Source organism: Schistocerca nitens, chromosome 1 (genome assembly GCF_023898315.1).
Source record: "Schistocerca nitens isolate TAMUIC-IGC-003100 chromosome 1, iqSchNite1.1, whole genome shotgun sequence".
Classification (NCBI taxonomy): Eukaryota; Metazoa; Arthropoda; class Insecta; order Orthoptera; family Acrididae; genus Schistocerca; species Schistocerca nitens.
This window is the reverse complement of record NC_064614.1, coordinates 754,976,458-755,000,789: the sequence shown is the minus strand read 5'-3', so window position 1 is coordinate 755,000,789 and position 24,332 is coordinate 754,976,458. Positions and strand designations below refer to the sequence as shown.

The 24,332-nt window shown below is 40.5% G+C and overlaps 1 protein-coding gene across 1 annotated transcript in view; it reads left to right on the top strand.

The window, feature by feature from the left end:
* The window catches only part of LOC126198795 (uncharacterized), a 101,183-nt gene that overhangs the window by 25,856 nt on the left and 50,995 nt on the right, over window positions 1-24,332 (top strand). Inside the window, exons 3-7 of the mRNA XM_049935401.1 lie at window positions 7,503-7,690; window positions 7,773-8,001; window positions 8,144-8,263; window positions 23,267-23,454; window positions 23,540-23,768. Of these exons, the coding sequence (XP_049791358.1) occupies window positions 7,503-7,690; window positions 7,773-8,001; window positions 8,144-8,263; window positions 23,267-23,454; window positions 23,540-23,768 (954 nt within the window). The remainder of the gene's footprint in view (window positions 1-7,502; window positions 7,691-7,772; window positions 8,002-8,143; window positions 8,264-23,266; window positions 23,455-23,539; window positions 23,769-24,332) is intronic.

Sequence of the window (24,332 nt, the reverse complement as noted above, 5' to 3'; positions counted from 1 at the left end):
AACAATGGACGTGCGACTAAAAGCTTGCGTAGTATAATTTAATTGTTGCTGACGGGTACGGTATGACGGCGGAGGGGATTAACCGGAAGCGCGGGCGTAGGAGCATTGACTCTGTCTTCCTGTTCCTCTTCTGTAATGATTTCACTAGGCAGTGGCCTCTCGGTTAGAGAATGCACCAGTTCTAGGTCATGGCCAATCTGTGGGACATCAAAACTAGATCGATCTAGAGACCAACCGTCAAAATTTTTAAAATATTGTAAACATAGAGAGAAAATATGCATCGTCACTACTTCTTAGTTAAAATACCGGTATGCAATAACCGGTGAAGAGGAGCTAAATATACAAATGCATGTGCAACATGCGAATGCGTATAATTCGGTCTCTAGTTATCTCTCACGTGAACACCATAAGGCGTCTAACAAATGCCTTTAAAGTTAAAGAAAGTTTGTAACTTAAAAGTCTGACCTAACTGACATCCAAATTCACCATCTAAGCGAGCGCGGAAGCGGCACATCGAACTCACCGTCCACCAGCATTGGCGATTTTTCTGCGACTGATCAACTCTGCACAAAAATCCAAGCTACCTCGCCTCCATACCCAGACGTTAAAACATCTTGAAGGGGGCACGCCGGCCAACCTACAAAATGAAATTTTCAATAATACCACATGGCTCCTCCAGTCAGAAGACAGGAGAGACAAAACTTCTTGCTCAGAATTTTCCATCCGTTCAAAGACTAAAATGTGAACAAACGTGTTCCTTGTACGTTGGTGTGCAGGAACCAATCACGAAGGCATATGTTAAAAAAAAACCACGCAGGTCGCACCCGATGAGGTGATGACTCAAGCCAGCTTCGAAAATTAAATTAAACTGCCATTTTCCTCTGCTCCAAATCTGAACCAAGAAAGACCATCTGAATTCACCAAGTTGCGTGCGTTTGCTGATATACCCACATTAGTACAACATAGCGATAATCCATGTTTAAAAGAGTTGAACAAAGAAAGGTACACGGTGTACTGAATGTCAAACGTAATGATAAATGAAAATAAAATACACTCAGTTTCGGTTCCCCCATAGTATGGAAAAAATATGAGAAAACACAAGTAGAGATAAGACGCTTCGCAGAACTTGATAAGACTGCAAAACTATATGCAAGGTGGATTAATTGTCACCATTCGTAGACTGAATGTAGAAAGTAAAAATTAATATGAAAACTCCTGCTATGAAAAATAAAATTAATCCAGCCTCCAGGAAGATTTTACTGGGCAGACTGCATTACTATCAGTTATTCTGGTTGCTGATGTGTTAACTAGCGGCTCCTTCAGTTGCAAACTAAATGCTCATATTTTTGCTTGGGGTGGATAAAAATAAACTCTGAGCACGCGCTCAGTCCATCATGCGACAACTCCAACTTCTTTATTTCCTCAGTGTCATGTGATGTAGTGTGTTCCTCGTCTCTCGTGACAAAGTTCACTTCTGCCGTCCGGTTGTGTAACTGTTTGCGGTATAAATATTGATAAATTGTGAATATTGATATCTTACCAGCACAGTACTGATATCGTAAGAAATTCACAAAAGATATTCATGATCAACATCTGACACATTTATTCAGTCTTTCCAACCTACGATTGGTGGCGTTCACAAAACTGAGTACTGCAAGTGTACGTGACCTACCACAACCTACACTCTCCCTCAAGTGATGCTTGGCGCCAATAAAATTTATTTAAAGATATTCGTCTCTGCACCAGCTGAAGGGATGTGCTATCAGAAAAAGAAATGTTAACATGTATGTTCAAATGGTTCAAATGGCTCTGAGCACTATGGGACTTAACTTCGTAGGTCATCAGTCCCCTAGAACTTAGAACTTCTTAAACCTAAGTAACGTAAGGACATCACACATCTCCATGCCCGAGGCAGGATTGAACTTGCGACTGTAGCGGCCGCTCGGTTCCAGACTGTAGCGCCTAGAACCGTTCGGCCACTCCGGCCGGCAGCATGTGTGTAATTATAGAATTAAGCGCCCTGGGCGATGGCACTATTTTTAATTTATGTTAGTCACAATTAAATAGCATTTTATTCTACATTAAATTTGTTTGAATGTACGTAGGTTGGAACTTAGATAGTGGCAACACTGCTGTGGAGACACTATGCAGTGGAATCTACTATTGTCGCTGACAGCACACGTTGTTGACATACCTACCTTACCTCCGAGCAAATAGACTCGCCCGTCCCACGTCACCGGCTTGCGCACAATCAAGGGAAACACAGTCACTTGTGAGCGAGAGGTCTAATTTAACGGTGTCACTATGTTTTCGAAACAGGAACAACGGCCCACGGCAGACCGTCAGTGCATAGTGTTACTGTTCGTTTTTGGAGCATCACCTGCTACCAGCTTTGCGGAAGAAGCAGCGACACTTTCTGCGCAACCCACCCATCATTTTGGACGACAATGCGCGGTAGCATACAGCGTAAGCTGTGGCTGCTCTGCTCGGTCGATGGGACTGTGAAGTACTGTACCATCCACCATACTCCCCGGATTTAAGTCCTTGTGACTTTGATTTGATTCCGAAGATGAAGGAACCACTTCGTGGCATTCGCTTCAGAACTGTTCCAGAGATTCGACAGGCAGTAGACCACACCATTCGCAATATCAACAGAATAGGCTATGCTAATGGTATACTACGCCTTCCACGTTAGTGGCAATAGCTTCTACACAACGCTAGTGACTACTTTGAAGGACAGTAACAGGTGCAAACATGTAACTCTTTTGTATCGGCTGTGAATAAATAGTTGCCACTTTTTAAGTTACAACCCGCGTATATTAAAGTCGAAGCACTCATACTTGAGTCCACTATTATTTCCACAAATCTGCCTGCCATCTTAGCGAAATACACTGCAGAAGAAAACACCTGGAAAGACTACGTCGATTACGATCCGATGACGGCATATGCCCCTTGGGGGATAGTAGATGTGCTGACAACTGTTTCAGATTCGCTCGCCAACAGACAGCGAAGTGGAAAAGTTACCAGAGCGCAATCTGTGTCTACCTTTCAATAGAGAATGCTCACAGCCAGAAGGCTCAATGTGATGCAAACGTGTGAAGCAAGCGGGCAACAATGCCACGAAGACGCACTCGTCCTTCCTACAGCCAAGTGAGTGAGATCGAAAGGAGTCAAATTGCGGCCTTCTGAGGGGCAGGATGATCCTTTTGGAGAACTGATGCACAGGATGGACGTGCTACGTCAGTTGGGAAAGAATGCTGGTATGAGTGGTCATATCAACATTCTCACGCCCGTAGACGAGGCTATAGACGTCCGCGAAGCTCTTCTGCGAACCTTCTTCTGTGAAGTTTGGAAGGTAGGAGACGAGGTACTGGCAGAATTGAAGCTGTAAGGACGGGTAGTCAGTCGTGCTTGGGTAGCTCAGTTGCTAGAGCACTTGCCCGCGAAAGGCAAAGGTCCCGAGTTCGAGTCTTGGTCCCGCACTAGTTTTGATCTGCCAGGAAGCTTCATCTCTATACTTGTTTTCAGCCGAGAACGTGTGGGATATAAAGTGACGCGGGTGATTCGTATTCTCGTACAAAACTATGTGAACAGGTGGAGCCGGTGTGACATAACGTATCCCATGACAATATTCCCCATCTTTACTATCGACTGAATAGCAGAATCAGCGCCTGCATTACCGGCCGTGGAGGCTAAACCACGTACTAATATGGGTGTTTCAGCTCGTACAAAACTATGTGAACAGGTGGAGCCGGTGTGACATAACGTATCCCATGACAATATTCCCCATCTTTACTATCGACTGAATGGCAGAATCAGCGCCTGCATTACCGGCCGTGGAGGCTAAACCACGTACTAATATGGGTGTTTCAGCTCGTACAAAACTATGTGAACAGGTGGAGCCGGTGTGACATAACGTATCCCATGACAATATTCCCCATCTTTACTATCGACTGAATGGCAGAATCAGCGCCTGCATTACCGGCCGTGGAGGCTAAACCACGTACTAATATGGGTGTTTCAGCGTGGGTCGATACCTGGTACCTGAGAACCGCTTGTGCTATTGATCTGTTAGTGTAATCATTTCATGTTCTCCATAAGCACCGTTACAACAAATATTGAGCGCATTGGAAACTTCTAGAAGGGTATACTAATTTTTTTACAGCAGTGCAAAATAAATGAAATTTTACGGGTTTTAAAGCAACTGAAAATTTATGTGTAATGCGTCTCCTTTTAAAGTAACTTTCGTGCTGGTACCAAAACTAGTAGTAGATTTTGCAGGTATGTACTAATTCCAAAGATCTGGAAAATTTAGTGCCATGTTTTATAATTTAGTAACATCAATTGAGGTGGGTTAAATTATATGAATAAAAAGAAAAAGTAATGTCTGTTGAGCTGAACCCGTGATCACGCGCCAGGTCTGACCGTGGTGAAGTGCATATTGTCACTCGCCGTGATACTAGGAAGAGTGTGACAGCCCCGTCGCCCTAGTCCCATTTTACGCCTCGGGAAGGTCTCCAATACTCAATTTGATAGCAGGCCGAACGGAACTGTGGGCGTTCTGCAGGGAGTGGAACAAGAAAAATTCGCCACTCCTATCAAGGATTGAAACCCTTGCCTTCAGGACCAGACTCTACCACTCTATCTGCTAGACCATCACGGTCACCTGCACGTGTAAATCATTTTCACCGCCAATATCTGCGTGATAAATGTTACACAGTGAAACTGTCTTTTAATTCAGCATGAAAACTAGTCAGAATGTTGCTTTGTTGAAATGCTATACAGTTTTGGGATTACCTGAATGTATTGGTCTCCCATGAATCCTGTTATCCTACTAGGTTTATAGTAGTGATCGATCCTCACTTCGGAGTAGCAGAATATCAAATAATCTATTAACCAAGCATTAACGTACGAAATATGAATATCTTTAACAGAAGTCCTAAACCATAATTTCAAAAATATTGGATGGTATGAATGGAGTCGGTGAGCTATCAGCATTGTTGTGCTATTGTCTTAAACATGTCTTACGTATACGAAAAATATGGGACACACTTGATGTAAATTTTGATTAGGGTCAATGAGTTAAGTGTAGCAATCGACTATGCTTCGAAAATCGTTTATGATACTGCTTCACACATTTAACTAACACAAAAATGGTTCAAATGGCTCTGAGCACTATGGGACGTAACATATATGGTCATCAGTCCCCGAGAACTTAGAACTACTTAAACCTAACTAACCTAAGGACAGCACACAACACCCAGTCATAGCGAGGCAGAGAAAATCCCTGACCCCGCCGGTAATCGAACCCCGGAACCCGGGCTAACTAACACAGTTTTTGGAGTTAAAAGTGTGGATTCTTTGCTTCTGCTGCGCATTCATCCATGGGGATAATCAATGCACATATAATTTGTTAGTTTATGACGTAGTCTCTCAGTTTAGTATTTTAATGTTATAAGCAATAAATTCATGAATGCTTCAAACGGACAAAGGACATTATTAATTGTTCACATATTTTACGTTTTTTGGCAACTTTTTTGAAATTATCGCTTACATCTGTGGCACAGCGTCCAAATTTCTAATTGGACGTACAGTTACCTACAGACTTTGCATCAATACAAAGGTATTAACAAATTAAACAGTACTGTTGCAATGCTCTCATTTTGTCCTGCTAAACAGAAACTACGTATATTACATTTCATACGCGTCCTGGCTACTCTATACCGTTCTCGAAGCTGAATATTTTTTTGCAAATTAAATAAATGAGACGAAGTCCACTCAACTTACGGAGAAGCAAAATGATAACTAGGTATGCATGAAGTAATTTTTGATGTGTACATTGTATAAGAAACTGGTTAAATGTGTGATTCGATGATATTCCACTAACGGTTCATTTGATTAGGCAGCAAGAAGTAGCATAGATCAAAGTTTTGTAGCTGGACTAGAAGGCTGAATCGATGATCATCTTCAACACGCTTACAACGCATCCTGATAACATTTTACAAAACAAACTGCCCGTCCCATCGACCAACTGACGCAGCATGATCGCAATTCGGCCCTCCTAAAGGTTGCATAAGACTGGCACACTACTCGGTGCAGAATGGCGAAGTCTTTATCCCAACTATAACCTCTTTTCAATCTGACAGTTCCCAGCTTTCACCATCGCACACATATAACGTATTAGACTATTTTTCAACTGAAGGTGTCTATCGAAAAATATCATATTAGGCAAATATAATTTTAACACGTACAAGTAAAATGTGCTTAATGCCAAAGCTGTATCTGGCGAATTTCATTCAGCTCGGCAGATGAGTGAACCAAGTGTGTTAGAGCACTGCAGTATTCATCATCCATTAAGCTATATGTCGTTCCTCCAGAAAGAATGAATGGTCGAAAGTGGCCATCGAAATTTTCGATTTCCAAACTATTCAAATTCTAAAAGAGACAGGGATAAAATATAGGGAGCGAAAGGCTGTTTATAATGTGTACGGAAACAAGATGGCAGTTACAGGAGTCGAGGGTCACGAAATGGAAGCAGTGGTTCAGAAGAGAGTGAGATTAGGTTGTAGTCTATCCTCTATGTTATTCGGTCTGTATATTGAGCGAGCAGTAACGGAAACAAAAGAAATATTTGGAGTAGGAATTAAACTCCAGGGAGAAGAAATAAAAACTTTGAGGTTTGCCGATGACATTGTAATTCTCTCAGAGACAGCAAAGGACGTGGAGGAGCAGTTGAACGGAATGGACAGTGTCTTGAAAGGAAGATATAAGATCAACATCAGCAAATCAAAACGAGGATAATGGAATGTAGTCGACTTAAATTAGATGATGCTGAGGGGAGTAGATTAGGAAATGAGGCACTTAACGTAGTAAATGAATAAATGAGTTTTGCTGTTTAGGAAGCAAAGTGACTGATGATCGTCGAAGTAGGGAGGAGTTAAAACGTAGACTGGCAATGGCAAGAAAAGCGTTTTTGAAGAAGAGTAATTTATTAAGAACGAGTATAGAGTTAAGTGTTAGGAAGTCCTTCCTGACAGTATTTGTAATGAGTGAAGCCATGTATAGAAGTGAAACATGGACGACAAACAGTTTTGAAAATAAGAGAATAGAAGCTTTTGAAAAATGGTGCTGAAGAAGAATGCTGAAGATTGGATGGGTAGATCAAATAATTAATGAGGAGGTACCGAATAGAATTGGGGAGAAGAGCAGCCCGACTAAAAGAAGGGATGAGTTGATAGGACACATTCTGAGCCATCAAGGGATCACAAATTTAGACTGGAGGGAAGCATGGGTGTTAAAGTCGTAGAGGGATACCAAGAGATGAATACAGTAAGCAGGTTCAGAGGGATGTAGGTTGCAGTAGTTACTCGGAGATGAAGAGACTTGCACAGGATAGAGTAGCATGGAGATCTGCATCGAACCAATCTTTTGACTGAATACCACAACAACACAAAGCAGCAACAAAGGCAAATGCTAATTCATCCATATCGTATGTTTTGCAGAGAACTCATGGATCCTGTCACGGAGTGCCCAGCTGACAGCTGAGTTGGAGCAGCAAGTGAATGACAGGCTGGAGGCGCTGGGTCTGACACGGGACCGCTACGTAGACACCCCACAGGACCCACAACAGTGCACTGTCAGAGTCAGCACGTGCGACAAGGCTGTTGTCACCGAATTTGATACTTCTCAGGTAACACCCGAAGTAGTTATGGCAGTTGCGATTGTGGCGGTGAACAGCTACTGACCATTATACCTCCTGTGCGTCTGTACAGTATCAGGGCGTGTGGTACGAGATCGCCAGGTTGGGAGAGGCTCCCTTCGAGGAGGGCGGCCAGTGCATCACGGCGGAGTACACAGTGGCTGGCGAGAACAACGTGACCGTACACAACAGACTGTTCAGCACGGCATCGGGGGCCTTCAACGACATCATCGGCTGGGCCGAGTGGGACGACCCTGAATCCGGAGAGGCCAAATTCACGGTTCACTTCCCAGGCGTACCAGGTCAGTTTGGCGTATTTTGCACACGACAGTGGCTACTACCGACGAAGTAGCTTCATTGTTTTTAGGAACCCTTTTAAATGTACAGTGAAGGATTGTATTTTTTGACTGAATGTGTGATATGTACTTTTCGGTGTTCACACAGGTTTGCTTTTTTATGTTTTAACAGTGACGGGTCCTTATTGGGTTCTGGATACTGACTACGAGAGCTACTCAATTGTCTGGGCCTGCAGGGAGCCTACAGATGAAACCTCCAACGTTACCGGTAAGTATTTCTCCTTTAGTGTCTACTGTTGAATATATCCGAAACAAGTTGCTCCTCTATTAGCAGCAGTAGATCATAGTTCGTTGGAGATGAAAAGCAATCTCGGTGACTGAAGAAAGGTCGTGTTACTCCAGTTCACAAGAAGGGTCTTCGATTTAACGTATAACACTTAAGGCATACATTTCTGTAGACCTCTGATAGAGTTTCGTACGTTTCGTGCTCGTTTATATTGGTATTTCTGAAAACTGGCAATCTCCTGTGTAGGGATCAGTCACGCCGAACCAGTTTGCTGTGTCTTCCCATACGGTCTGGAAAGCAATAATTACCGGCAGGCATGTAGATGTGTTCCTGGACCTCCAGAACCCTTTAGATACAGTTCTACATTGCCGCCTAATGACTTACATGCAAGCATACGCAATATCTGCCAAGCTGTGTAATTATATCGAAGGTTTCCTGGAAAAGAGGATACAGCAGGTCACTCTTAAAGGATAGAAATCTTTACACATAACAGTAAGTTTGAGATTACCCCAAGGGAGCGTTACATGATCATTAATTACACTATCAAAATAAACAGCCTAGTGAATGATGCTGCAGTATGCAGAGAAGTCGAAATACAAGAAGCTATGCAGAAGATTGACTATTTGTGTACGGACTGGCATTTAACTTTAAACATAACCACATGTCAAATATTTCGAATGAATAGGCAGAAAGAGCCAGTAACATATGGTTACCTCATTCCACAACAGCAACTATATGCAGCTGCAGTCATAAAGTACTAGCAGACAGACAATCAGCATGGGTACCACTAAGTATCTTAGGCCAGACGATTTGTCTGGCGTGACAGTTATTTTGTACACAGGTCACTGTAGAACTATCAAGAAAATTCAGCAAATAAATAATGTTAAGTAACTGAGTATCAACTCCAAGTTCCAGTATAGCTTAAACGACGGAAGTATCAGACACCAGGAATGTTCTTAGGAAGCATGACTTGTTTAACAAGTAATATCATAGTTCTATCAATTTGTACGAAAACTTCATAAAATACTGTATATACATCAATCTTGCTTGTGAATTAGTACCTCTTAATGAAAACTGTATAAAAATCTCTACAATAAAACTTCCTGACAGATCAAAACTGTGTGCCTGACCGAGACTTTTTTTTTATTTCAGTTTGTTCGTTTTCGTTCGTTGCATCTGGTCGGAGCGGACTTAGTAAGACACCCTTTTAAGTTCGTTGTTGATCTATTAACTCAGTTTTTTTTATTACAGAGGGCAGCTAACCCTCTGACCGAACACGCTCAGCTACCGTGCCGGCTATGCTCGAACTCGGGACCTTTGCCGTTCGCGTGCAAGTGCTCTACCAACTGAGCTACCCAAGCACGACTCACGGCCCGTCCTCACAGCTCTACTTCCGCCAGTACCTCGTCTCCTACCTTCCAAACTTCACAGAAGCTCTCCTGGAATCTCTACAATAGTTTCTGAAATTAGTCTTTACGCACAGGCAGAAAACCACATATTTTTGATGTGTAATGATCTAGAAGTATGTGTACTGAGCGATTTAATGTGATACGCCCACATGAAAATCATTGCAGGTAATGCTGGCGAGATTGAGATCAGGACAGAATTCTCAGTATGCATAGTCCATCGACAGAGAAGGTTGTTTACAAAACAATCATTCGATCAGTACTTGAATATTGCTCGTCAGTATGGGAACCGTACTAGAGAGAGCTGATGAAGTATGTAGAGAGGTCCAAAGAAGAGCAGCGAGTGTCGTCATAGGTTTAGTCAGTAAACGTGAAAGCTTCACGGAGATTCGAGGCTAACTTCAATGGCAAACTCTGAACAAGTGGTGCTGTTTATACAGGGTATTCCGAGAGCCTGCGGTACTAGAAGAGTCAAGATACATATTGTTTCCTTCTACGTATATTGCACAAAAAGACCATGAAGGTAAAATTACAAGGATTCGAGCTCTCATGGAAGCTTACCAACAAATGTTCTTCTCACAGACATTTTGCGGCAGGAATAGGAAAGGGTCAGGTGACAGTTATAGACAAAGAACCCTTAGCGACTCACCACAAAGTGGCTTGCGGAGTACAGTTGTAGATGTGGCTGTTGTTCATACACGCAAGTGTTGTATGCTCATTTACAGTCATACTCAAACAATTCCACTACCTTACTGTTTGCAGTTACAAGAGGTAAATCCATTTTGTAGTTGCGTAAGTTCTTTTGTCATTGTGGTGAAAGACACTGTAGAACTAGCGAGTGTTGAGACCACCTCCTTTCTAAGCAATGAGAATCCATTACATATTTTCATTTAATTTTATGTAATATTAAAGATCTTGTGTTGTATTGGTTTTTTCTTTGCGTATTTGGTGTTTCTTTCCGAGTAGTAATCTTTCCAGATTTAATTACGGTATATATGAAAAGAAGTGTGCATTTTTATTGTAACAGTATTGTAAATCTGCGCAAGAATAGGGAAGTGCAGAACTGTTTGGGTCAGAAAAGTGCTGAATGCACTTTGATTTTGTGTACCAAGCTCCTTGGACAACTGCAGTTTCACGGCACAGTCATTCTTTGGAATGCCATTTCATCATATATAGTTCAATTTTGTATTAACGATGCTACAACTTTTACTATTTCTCAAATGTCCGAACAATCCGGAACTAAACCCGAGGCTTCCACAGCCAAAATCTAGCACTGCACCAGGAAAACCACACAACCATGTGTAAGTCAAAACTTGACCTTTTCTCCTCCAGCACCAGTGTGAATGAGTGATAGCCTCCGAAAAGTCTTTTAGTTCAGTATTAGTATTACCCAAAATCTTCCTTTGTTCGAACGCGATTTAATGTTGCAGTTTTGGAATTTTCCATATGAGTACATCTCTCATGAAACCTATTATCGATGTAAGATCTATAGTAGCAATCGATCCCCTGTTCATGGTAGCAAAACATGGGACAAAATACTGAAGTGGTGTCAACATATAATATACGGATTTTTTATGGGAATCCTAAAATACAGATTCAGGGGAATTGGATGGTATCAATGAAATCAGTAAGCGATCAGCAACGTTATGCTATTGTCATAAATATGATTTATACGTAAGGAAAAAAAAATGAAATTCTCCTGAGGCAAATTTTGGTTACGGTCAAAGAGTGCAGGTAAGGCGATCGAATTAGCTTTGATAATCTATTATGAGATTATGTAAGACACTCAACTATATCACAGATCTACAAAATAAATTTTTTTTTCGTTGCCAGGGAAGTTTGAACGAAAATGGGATATTGTTATGATACTCATTCCGAGTATATTTGTACTTTTTCCAAATTGGCTCTGGTTTTTGAGATATAGGTTATTTGTGGAAATGAGAGTTTCATGTGGATAATATCGACTGCAGGGTCCATATATGATGTAATGTATTTGCTACCTGTTTTTAATTAGTGATATTGTACTATCTTTATTAAACAATTGTGCTCAGGGAGTGCATCTGTGTGGTTGAGGATTACATCATGCAAACATCACACTGTCAGCATGTGTTCAGTCCTGTTGTGCGGTGCGTGTGTTGAAGATATTGAGGGTTGTGCAGATTTGAATTCGGCGGTACTCGACATTCATTTGTTGGCCGAGGTAATCCCCGCAACAGCCGATAGGTAGCGTTCAGTGTAAACAAGAAAAATGGCGATGGTCGAAAGTCACACACATGTGCAGTGCAGCTTCAAGGAGATAGAACCTTTTCATTGTGACGTAGCAAATAAGAGGTGAGTATTCATTTCACACAAAACAATTAATGATGTTTGTTGGATGTGATTGACATGCAAATACAAGAAAGTTCTGCATAATATGTAGTATTTGTGCAATTTTGTTTTAGGAAAACATGAGTTCTTCACGCCGTCTTTGCGTGAACCATCCAGATGAGTTCTGCTACATTTGTGGTGAATACATTCTTCAAAAGAACAGGAAGAATATCACTCCTTTTGTGAAGGAAGCGTATCTGGCATATTTCGGAATTAAACTTGGAGATCAAGACAAGGTGTGGGCACCCCATAAAGTTTGTAAATGCTGTGTGGAGTGCTTACGGCAGTGGACAAAACGAAAAAGGAAAAGCTTAAACTTCGGAGTGCCTATGGTATGGTGAGAGCAGAAGAACCATACAGATGATTGCTATTTTTGCATTGTTAATGTGAAAGGTTTTAATAGGTTCAAAAAACGAAAGTGGGAATATCCCGATTTGGAGTCAGCAAGAAGACCGATGGTGCACAGCAACGATGTTCCTGTACCAACCTTCACAACATTACCCACGCTAACATCATCAGATGACGATGTGCACGGCGAGGAATGTACAAGTAGTGGTTCGGAATACGAAGGACGTGAGACACAACCCCAGCAGTTCGACCAGAAGGAGCTCAGTGACTTGATACGAGAACTCAATCTTTCAAAGCAAGCATCAGAACTCTTAGCATCCAGGCTTAAGGAAAAGAACTGTCTTCATCCAAGTGTTAAAATAACAGCTTACCGGACGAGAGAAGAAAACCTTCTTCCATACTTCAACCAATAAGAGGTTATAGTGTATTGCAGCAGTATACCTGGACTTTAACTTGAATTGGGGCTGCCGGAATATAGACCAGAGGACTGGCGTCTCTTCATAGACAGTTCCACTAGAAGTTTAAAATGTGTTCTCCTACACAATGGCAATCGTTACGCATCTATTCCAATTGCCCACTCAACAAAACTTTGTGAAGCATATGCTAACATCAAGATGGTTCTGCAGAAAATTCAGTATATGCAACACCAGTGGTTGATTTGTGTTGATTTGAAAATGGTGAACTTCTTGCTTGGACAACAAAGTGGATACACAAAGCACCCATGTTGTATCTGCATGTGGGATAGTAGGGCAAAGCACGAACATTGGAAGCAGAAAACATGGCCTCCAAGGGAACATATGGCTGTTGGTGAAGCAAACATCATTAATGAACCTCTGGTTAGTAGGGACAAGATTGTTCTTCCACCATTACATATTAAGTTAGGACTAATGAAGCAATTCACCAAAGCTTTAGACAGAAATGGTAATTGCTTCACATACATCTGCAATACGTTCCCTGGACTCAGTAGTGAAAAACGTAAGGCAGGAATATTTGATGGTCCTCAAATTCGCAGGCTCATCAACGATACCAATTTTACAAGTGTCATGACTGTCACTGAAGCATCGGCCTGGAACAGTTTTGTCGCTGTTGTAAAATGTTTTTTGGGCAATCATAAAGCTCCCAATTACGAGGAACTGGTCAAAAACATGCTCACTAACTTTCAAAACTTAGGAGCTAACATGAGCATAAAATTGCACTTCCTTCACAGCCACTTGGATCGATTTCCTCGTAATCTAGGTGATTTCAGTGAGGAACAAGGAGAGCGGTTCCATCAAGATATGAAAGGAATAGAGGAAAGATATAAAGGAAGATGGGACAGGCATATGATGGCAGATTATTGCTGGAATCTGCAACGTGACTGTTCTGAAGAGACCTATAAAAGGAAAGCGTGCAGGAAGCGGTTCGTCATGGACGGAAAATGATATACTTATAGAGAAACTTTTCAATTATGTTTTATACGTGGACAAATGCCTATCAGGTTTTCATAGAAGCTATTTATAAAGATTATTTTCTTTTTTCATTGTAGTTTGTAGCGCTCGAGTTCAGTATTAGCAATTTTTTCTAATTTTTTGAATAAATCATGCATTATCTCAAAAACTAGAGCCAAACTGCATAAATGGTTGCTATATTCGTCCTCAGCACCACTAACCCATCCTAAAGCCACTCAAATATCCTTGGCAAGAAAATGAGTGTTGACCAGTGTATTGTGTTTCTGAAGTCAAAGAGGTGGTTTTTTTCTTTTATTTTTTAGTTCTTCTAAGCATTCTGTCGTGGAGTAATTAATTTGTGATATGTTAAATTACCAACTTATTCTCTCAATTTAACATTTCAAGCTACTCAATTCATTAATGTTCAAAGTGGTGTGTGCGTTTCAAAAACCACAAGCTACTCCCAATACATAGTGATTATTGAGCAGTGATATTATTGTGATAAGCAGAATGAATTATTCTAAAGACCCAGAGAACAACTTAGTAACCCAAACTGCCTCGAAAACCGTATAGAAAATTATCACACGGCCAACATTTTGATTAAATCATCACAACAGAAGGACTTGAGGGCCTGGATATCCAGACATTGCATGTAGAACATGAATACTTCGTAAGTGATACTGCACACTTTGAACATGTGTTACTCTTTCGCTTGTAGGGTCCAGCTGTGCAGTGGGGTAGTGTCACCAACTGTATGTACATAAATGCAGTGGCGGATTTAAAAATTTTGTTATGCTTATCCATTACACATATTTTAGAACCGTGACTGTATATTGAACGTAAATAAGTTATACAAAACTGCAACCAGCCACTTTTTTGAATAATTATGTTTTATTCCATGAACCAGTTTTCGAACCTTTTCAGGTTCATCTTCAGATGGTTTCAGGAAGGTATATCATTATTGCTAGCATAATGCTGGGTGCTGACTTGCGACAGCATAGGCGGCTTTTTTCGGTTAGTGTCCATCTGTCTGCCTCTGTTTTGATGTCCAGTTGTTATATCACTACATACACTTCCACACAAACTATATTAATTTACACTCTGACAGCGAGACTTACGCTAGCAGTAATGATGTAACTCCTGAAACCATCTGAAGATGAGCCTGAAAATGTTCGAAAACCGGTTCATGGAATAAAACATAATTATTCAAAAAAGTGACTGGTTGCAGTTTTGTATAACTTACATTAAAAATTTTGCCCCTTGCCACACCATATTATATGCCCCCCCCCTCTAAAGAAAACATGTTTTAAATAATAACTATTACCCTATCACTCTGCTATTCGTTATTCTGAAGGACACATCAGCGTTCTAGTCGCGTTCAGTCAAAATGTAATATGGTTCCCGAACTGTACTTGGTCTACGGCAGCGGATAAAACAAACTTAAAACTGCATTGTGTTAACACATTCTTCTGTCGAAAGACAACACAAACGAACACAAGGAAAACAACTTTTCTTTTATGGCCTAAAAATTCAGCAGAGCGTTTAGGAGACGAGGAATTTTTGTTATACATTCACTTTTAATATGTTCTTTTACACGAAACCGTTGAAATTGAAAATAAATAGGTTGTGTTACGATCTAAAAATTGAAGAGAACGTGTCATGCATTAGGAATTAATACGTACTTTTAGAGAGATGCGATCAAAATTCAAATTAAACTGTCGTTTTACGATCTAATAACTTAAATGTGTAGCAGATAAAAAAACACGTTCGGTATTAATACGTGAATCTATAGGAAAACGTAAGAAATGAAAATGAGATAGAGATATCGGTGCACGAACTAATAAATAAATACAGACTGAATTTGCTATTACATGATTTTACAGACTGGTGTGGAAAAATCAAATAAGTTTTATTATCTAATAGTTAACGTGTAAAGCTTTGGAGTCTGTGTAGCTAGATGCTGCATAATAAGTGTATGGAACACCTTTAATCCATGTAAGGGCTGAACAGTTTTGTACTACAGCTACTGCTAGTACCATAGCTCTTTCTAACGGTATTAGCATAGCTTTTACATATTTATCGGCAGAACTGAACTACGTTATTTATTAACACTTTTTCATTTGAGCGTACTCTCCGTATATTTCCACGATAACTATACATTTAAACAGAGGTCAGGAATACGCATCAGTTGTAATATACTACAGTATCAGTGTGACATGACTGTATAGCGCCGAGCAGCCTGGGTCATTCGGTTATTGTTTATTATTGTCGGGCGCCTTCAGTCACGTCTGCACGTAAACGAGGTTTGGTTCCGCGTTCTGCCATCGGCAATTGTAAAATAAACAGATAATAAGTAGTTCGTAAATGCAATGAATGTGCTCTAATTTATAATAAAAGTCACATTATAATCTTAAATTTTTAAAACCAATATGAATAAATAAACAAACTCACCAGTCAGCAAAGTTTGCGTCTGGCTTTGACGGCAGAAAACTCGTGGGTCATATCTTCTTAGTACAGACGGTTATCAGTTGGGAGGTCGGCTTCGATGTGAAGAATGGACAAGGCGTTCAACCTCTCCTGAGACAACGTAGAACGCAGGTACGATTTCAGTATTTCAAGAGCCGAAAACAAGCGTTCTGCTGAACAATTTGTAAGTGCCATACATAGAAATATCCTCAGAGCAATGTCAACATTCGGAAACACAGACTGTAACCTCTCTTTTCGTAAAAATTTACTCATTTATATTGGTATATCACTAAACTCAGAACATTTAAGAAGTTCCGTGAAATGTACACATTCATTAGGGAAGGAAGGCTCTAAATGTGCGTCATATGATGCTTGAAGTTTTGTTGCACGTTCATCAATATCGTCAGGTGAACTGTTCTTAAGGTTACTGAAAACTGTGAAGGAGTCCAACAGGATTCTACAGCTTTCCTTCCTCCGCACTAATTCGGCGTACAAGTTGTGGAGTACTGGGAGAAATGTTTCGACTCTAAATTATTCCCTTCTAGTCAGAAAAACTTCTTCAAAGTCCCCTTCTTCGTCATCATGAAGTTTGCGTTTTCGTGATCTTTTGTAGGTGCATTCACAGACTATATCACTCACAGTCTTCATGGATTTATTTTCATAATAGTCGAACACGATACGAATAGATGCAATAAATCCTACAAGTGATTCATATAATTCATGTACTATCTAAGTATCAATACTTACATTTTGCCATTTCAGATTTACACTATTAAATCTCTGGAGTATGTCCTTCCAAACTGTCATATTGAACACTGTTTCTAGTCTGCTGAGATGATTCAATAAAGCTGAGACCTCATTTCGTACAAGTGGTTTTTCAAACGTATTATTGACAATATGTATGAGAGCATTGACAACGCCCTCCCAGTTTTCATATAGGCTTACACACGTTTCCTCTCTTCCTGACCAACGTGTTTTTGATAAACTATTTTACCGTTTTGCTTCCTGGTTTCATAAAAGAAAGAAGTTTATCCCAGCGCTGTGTAGAAGCAGAGAAAAAATTATTAAGGTGTTGCACTACACTGGAAAATGAACATCCTTCCCGACAACAGCTTGCACCATTAGTGCCGACTAAATTCAAAAAAATGTGCTGCACAAGGCACATAATGCCTTTTCGGATTTCGTTCTTTAATGCATGCCTGCAAATCAGTGTAGGTTCCTGAATATTGCTTGTACTGTCGTATGACTAGCCTCTACAGTCAGAAATATCAGTGGAATTTGTAGACAGGACTTTTGGTACGACCTCAGCAAAGTTTTCAAACTTGTGTCCCGGATTTGGTAAAAACAAATGGATACGTTCAACAAGTTCACCATTCTCGTTCACATATCTTAATATGAAAGGTAATTGATCACTATGTGAAATATCTGCAGTAGGATCTACTATTATAGAAAAATGTTTGGACTTTTTTATATTACAAAAGAAAGCACACCTAAAGAAAATAAATTATGAGAAAAATCAAACTTAGAAATAAGGTAACCCAAATGATAATTTATTTTATTCATTCAGAACGAAGCCCTATTATGTCATCACAGATTGTTGAAGAAAGATAACTTATATGTCCCTGCCCTGGATTTCCATATCGTTCAATGTGCTGTGCGAGGAAAGGATCAAACTCGGCTGTAAATTCAAGAGAAATCATAAATTGACCATTACATAATGAATGGAATCTTTCAACGTGTCCACGTAGGGGAAGTCCACGACTTGTTAGCTTCTTCACTACTGCAAACACCCTTTTCAACACATTTTTCTGTCTCAACATATGACTCGAAACGGTAATTTATTGTTCCAAGTGACTTTTTTCTTGTTATGAGTGACAACTCAGAATTTTTGTGTTCAAGTGAATTCTAATGATGAGATAAAATATTAGAAATATTTTTCCAATCTGCAATACCATTGGCAGCAATCAAGGCCTTACCTCCGAACAATTTACATGGTGCACAAAAAACCGGTGCTACAGGAGTATACTAGAAAATCACGCAAAGTTGATTCACTATTAAAAGTTTATGATAAAACATATTTTTGTTCAAATATCTGGTTTTATCGCCTATTGATCTTCTTGTATTAGAAAAATCATCCTTACAATTTTAACTAATGCCACATTGTAAGAGAATGTTGATTGTTAATTCATTGACACACCATTCTGCAGGATCATCACTAACGGGGTTATTTCTTTTTGTAATGTCTGACTCGACACTTAGTTTTTCGTGAAACTCGAAGTCAGGAACAATTTGCTTTCCGTCATTTTTAACTTTTGTTTCATCTGTATATACTTCTTTTACAACAGCTGCAGTGCCAGAAACATCATCCACTTGAAATCGAACCAGCAACATTTTTTGCGAAAAATTCATCTACTCTTCCAAGCGTTTTAGAAAACTGACTTTTCGTTCTCGCCTTTCCTTCAATAATTTCCGAAATGCGGCCCCACTTAAGTTTGCACGTTTGCTTTTTTCACTGTTATTCATGTTAAGGCACTTACAAAATTGTCAACCAACAGTTAAAAGAAAAAATTTGTAAAAGGAAAGAAATAAAGACTGTATCCAGTTCCAATCGTAATACACCGCACAAGAGCACAAAGCTTTTTACTTTAAACACGGCACACGAGCACAAAGATTTTTCCTTTAAACACGGAGCGATGAACTGACCAACTCGCATTACTCGACATAACTGTGCTACGAAAGAACGACAATGCAGAATGATTTAATTCCATTGTCACCTGTTTCTCTGTTGTCAGTGAACAGTAGAAGCACACCTGCCGGCTGGAATTCGTCTTGTAAAGAAAATGGGGCTGTCCCTTTTTTGGCTTCTGTTCCCTCGTCGCCTGAGTTATAGCTGGGACGCAAATATGTTCTGAATATCTTTGACACAAAAGCAAATAATTTTTGTAATTTCTTGCAGTGAAGTGTGCTCGATCGACTCTTATCCCACGTATTCTTATAACATTTTAGCGATTTCTGTGGAGAGAGATGACAGACTACAAAGTTTAAGTAGTCTTGTTGGCAGTTGATGGGATGTGTTGTTATTTGTGTGAACACTGCTGTTATGTCTACATGCAAATGCATATTTTGTTCTAACATAAAATAAAAATAACCTTTCCTCGAAGAAAAAGAGTTTAGTTAAGAAGTTTAATATAAAATTTGCAATGCCACGTACTATTCGATTGCACAGAGTGGGAACTTCGATATTGTGCAGGCTGCAGCACAATAAATGAGACTAAGGAAAGTTGGTTTCTTCTTCTTTTTTCGTCAAAAAAAGTAACTAAGTATAAATGAATAAAATTTTTAAACTGTTGTGAAGAATATTTCACACATTATTAGATATTCTGCTTATGCTTTTTCGTATAAACACTTGTTTAACAATGTAAAACATTACCAGTATCAACATGTTTTGTTAAACGGATGTCATTAAATCAAAGCTCAGTTACTGAAGACCACAGAGATTTCACGTTAATTGCAGTAATAGTGGGTTGACTTGATACTTACCCGTAATTTCTACAAGAAATTTGAGTAGAGTCCGGTTTTACATACTGAGTCCACTCATATTACAGTATTTAAGAAACTGCTGAGTAGTTTATCACAGCTTTTCAGGGGTCTCGGTTATTTTCACTGGTAAAATATGGTAGAGTTACGTAGAAGACGACAACATTCTCGGAATAATAACGTTTCAAACATTGTATTATAGATTGCCGTCCTGACAGCTTACTTCAAAATTGTTAAATTTCCATTCAGTCACCAAGGAAAATATGTACGTTTCCAAGCTTGTATTGTCGAATTTCGTTCTTAAGGCTTATTTAAACTAACACTCATGTAAGCAATGGTGATGGACACGCCTTAACACGGTTTACTTGCTTAAAGAATTCCTCACATTTACTTGATTAGCAACAACCTTTGACACTCAATTGCGTTTAGGCACTTGTTTAAGAACTTTATCTAAATCATAGTTACCTACATCAACCTTAGATTTGTACAATTCGTTGCTAAGAAGCATTTTCTTGTCACGAAAATCGCAAATGTTGCTGCTACTAGCAGCCGTGTTTTTGGCACTCATCACTCTTTACGTGCACATTTCGTGATAAAGTTACCACTAGTGAGATTCTTGAACTACAACCAGATCAGCGATATCTCACTTGATCGTGGAACTATCAACTAACATGAATAAAGCACACCAACTTCCATGTTTTATAAGTAGCAGTCAAAGGAAAACCGAACACCCACCACAAAGGTACCATCGAATTTTTCTAAACAAACGTAATCACTATACGTGTGAAGACATTTGTGCGACTGGGAGACAAGAGGATCAATCCCTGTTAAGGACGCGACCGGCCGCTGACTCCTTTACTTCCACGTCCGAGTGAAACCGACGTCTATGAATACCTTTGTTCAGGTCGCCAATGATGTGCAAATCACACGGTGAAAGGTTCGGGCAGTATGGAGGATGTTGCAGTGTTTCCCAACCAAATCGCCGAATCGTACCCATCGTCCGATTGGCAGTGTGGGGACGGGCGTTATCGTGCAAGAGGATGACTGGGTGTTTGTGTTGTCCCTGTCATTTCATAATCATTCATGAAAGTGGCGAGATCGGACTGAGCTGATAACCGCGCAACCCACAAACCAAACATCCTCATCATCATCCTCTCCGCGTAGAGTTAGTTGAGCATGGAACCACAATCAATGAACAGCGATGTCAAGACACTTTGCAGAAACTGCGACGCGCCATTAAGTCGAAACGGCCAGGAATGCTGTCGGACGGAATCATCCTGTTGCATGATAACGTCCATCCGCCCACTTTCAGTCGGACGAAGGCTACGATTCAGCGATTTGATTGTGGAGCGCTGCGACGTCCTCTGTGCAGCCGTACCTTTCACAGTATGACATTCACATCTTAGGCGACCTGAAGAAAGGCATGCGTAGACGTAAAATTTCAATACGACGAGGAAGTGCAAGAGTGCAGCTATGAATGCATCAGCGGTCGACCGCATTCTACGAAACAGGAACGGATCGTCTAGTCTTCCGGTGGCATAAATGTCCTAACGCATGTGGTGATTGCATTTGAATGGAACCGTTCCATGGTCCCGATCTGGCACGCCTTCGGTTTCCACTTGACTGTCCCTCATATATGCAATATCTTCCCTTACCATCCAGTGCCCCTTACCATAGTTTACAGCCGAGGACCTCAAACTTGCAGTTCTAAGTCTCCGAGGAAATAAACCTACACATTTCAGAAGAGGGGTCACATCTTTCAGTTTATCATACCAGGAAGTGAATAAAGTAATATATCTTGCTATCCCCAGCTTCCAGTCTACCCTGAATTAGCGGCTTATCGGCACCTATTTAAATGCGCGGAAACATGTAACCGAATACCTGAGCGTCGAATCATACCAATAAACATTCCCAAGCTAATCTCGCCTGAAAAATTAAACTTGGTCACCGAATATAAGTTGGAATGATCTTACATGATTCCCTGTACATGATAATTTCTGCTTAACAGCACGTGTCTCCAACACTTGTATGCCATTTCAACATTGCCTAGCCTTGAATGTAACTCAGAACTGGAACAAACTAGAATAGCTAATACTCTCCGAAAACAAGAGGTCCACATGGTTTGTAACCGACGAACAATCACTGTTCATCCACAGCAAACCAACTCTTCAAAGAGTTCAGAATGACATAGTGGCTTAGCAAAGGAATTGCGTAAAAGCTTTCATCGATATACGAGAACAGGTTTAGACCAACAACTCCCAGTATGAAGTGAGATATGTATCGAAATTCACAAAAGAAAGAATATACTATCAAGTACTGCGTAACAGGCAACTACCAATATTTCAAGTGCAACACGGATATCGAAACTTTCTCATAAGCTTTATGCTTTCTGGGGACTTATGTCGAAACAAGGATTTTCTTTCAAAAAATGTGTAAGTTACTCTGCATATCGCTTAGATCTGTAGCATAGTAACCAAGGCTGTGAGTCGGACTATTATTACATCAAGTCTATACGTCGATGATTCCCTTCAAAACAATAATTAAAACAAATCTATCTGAATGCGTTTCTTTTTTCCCGCATAAAAATAAAAATTGTCTGTAATCTGTTCCAGGCGCGACATGGCTACTCTGTTCCCATATCGAAGCTACACCACTCTACTCTACAAATTAAATAAATTAGATCCTATATATTCAAATTAGAGAAGGAAAAGAGCTGTTAAGAAATTTTCCTGCAATACAATTAAAATAATAGATTGTATAAGCATGAAGAAATTTCTGATGTGAGTACGGTACTGAAAAAGTGACAAAGAGCGTAATACGATATACTCCGGTAATAGTGCATTCGATTAGCGAGAACAGTATTGCGACAAACTACAAGGCGAAACCGATGACCATCTACAATAGGCGTACAAGACGTCTTGACAAAATGTTACTGCTCATAATCACTGTCCAAACGACCAACCAATACAGCATTGTCGTAATTTCGCTCTGGATTGGATAAAAATCTTCCTTCCTACAGCTATCATATTGTTGCTCCACTTCTCGGTGCGGAACGGCATGAGTCAGTATCCAAACTATCTATGGCCACTATTCAATCTGACAATTTCCCACTGTAAACCATCAAACAAACATAATATACTACACTTTGTTACAACTAGATGTAAGTATCATAGCAGGGAAATAACCAATTATAAAATTAAATTTATCATGACGAACCATTTCCATATTTCATCCACATGTGAAAAAGGTGCAGTGCAGTAACTATATACCGATGAGTGAACCAAATGTGCTGTAGCGCTGTAGAACTCAACGTGTCATCAGTTATATGTCGTTCCCATAGGAAGAATCGACGGTCGAAAGTGAATCACTGAATTCTGGACTAGAAAGTAGCAAAAATGGCAAATGCAAACACAGCCATATCTTTTGTTTTTCAGAGAACTCGTGGATCCTGTCACGGAGTGCCCAGCTGACAGCAGAGCTGGAGCAGCAGGTGAATGGCAAGCTGGAGGCACTGGGTCTGCCTCGGAGCCGCTACACAGACACCCCACAGGATCCTCAACAGTGCACTGTCAGAGTCAGCACGTGCGACAAGGTTGTTGTCACCGAATTTGATACTTCTCAGGTAACACCCAATGTAGCATCTGCAGCCGTGAACTTCTGACTGTTCAGCTACTGTTGACCTGTGTGCCTCCTGTATGTATGTGCAGTATCAGGGTGTGTGGTACGAGATCGCCAGGTTGGGAGAGGCTCCCTTCGAGGAGGGCGGCCAGTGCATCACGGCGGAGTACACAGTGGCTGGCGAGAACAACGTGACCGTACACAACAGACTGTTCAGCACGGCTGCGGGTGCTTTCAACGACATCATCGGCTGGGCCGAGTGGGACGACCCTGCCTCTGGAGAGGCCAAATTCACAGTGCACTTCCCAGGTGTAACAGGTCAGCAAGGCGTAATTTGCGTGTGAACTCAATAAACTATTGGCCCCACTACTTCGTGTCTAAAACAACTGATTGCGAGCGTATTTAATATTTGATAACCGGCGCAATATCCTAAAAGATTTTATATCCAAGGCCCATTCTACATAAATATACGCAAACACACAAAAAAGTTTTGCATCGCCTCTGTTCCGAGAGTTCCGGAACCTGTACAGAAAATTGGACTAGAGATCAACATAAACATCATTTCCGCCCTTTTTATTGCTCTTGAAAACGACACATTGCATGTTGTACCACCATACAGCGAAATGTTCAGATGTGGTGGTCGAGGCTGCTGTACACACTGGTACCTCTAATATCCAGTAGCACGTCCTCTTGCATTGATGCATGCCTGTATTCGTCGTGGCATAATGTCCACAAGTTGATCAAGGCACTGTTGCTCCAGATTGTCCCATTCAACGGCGATTTGGCGTAGATCCCTTGGAGTGGTTGGTGAGTCACGTTGTCCGTAAACGGCCCTTTTCAATCTATCCTAGGCATGTTCGATAAGGTTCATGTCAGGAGAAC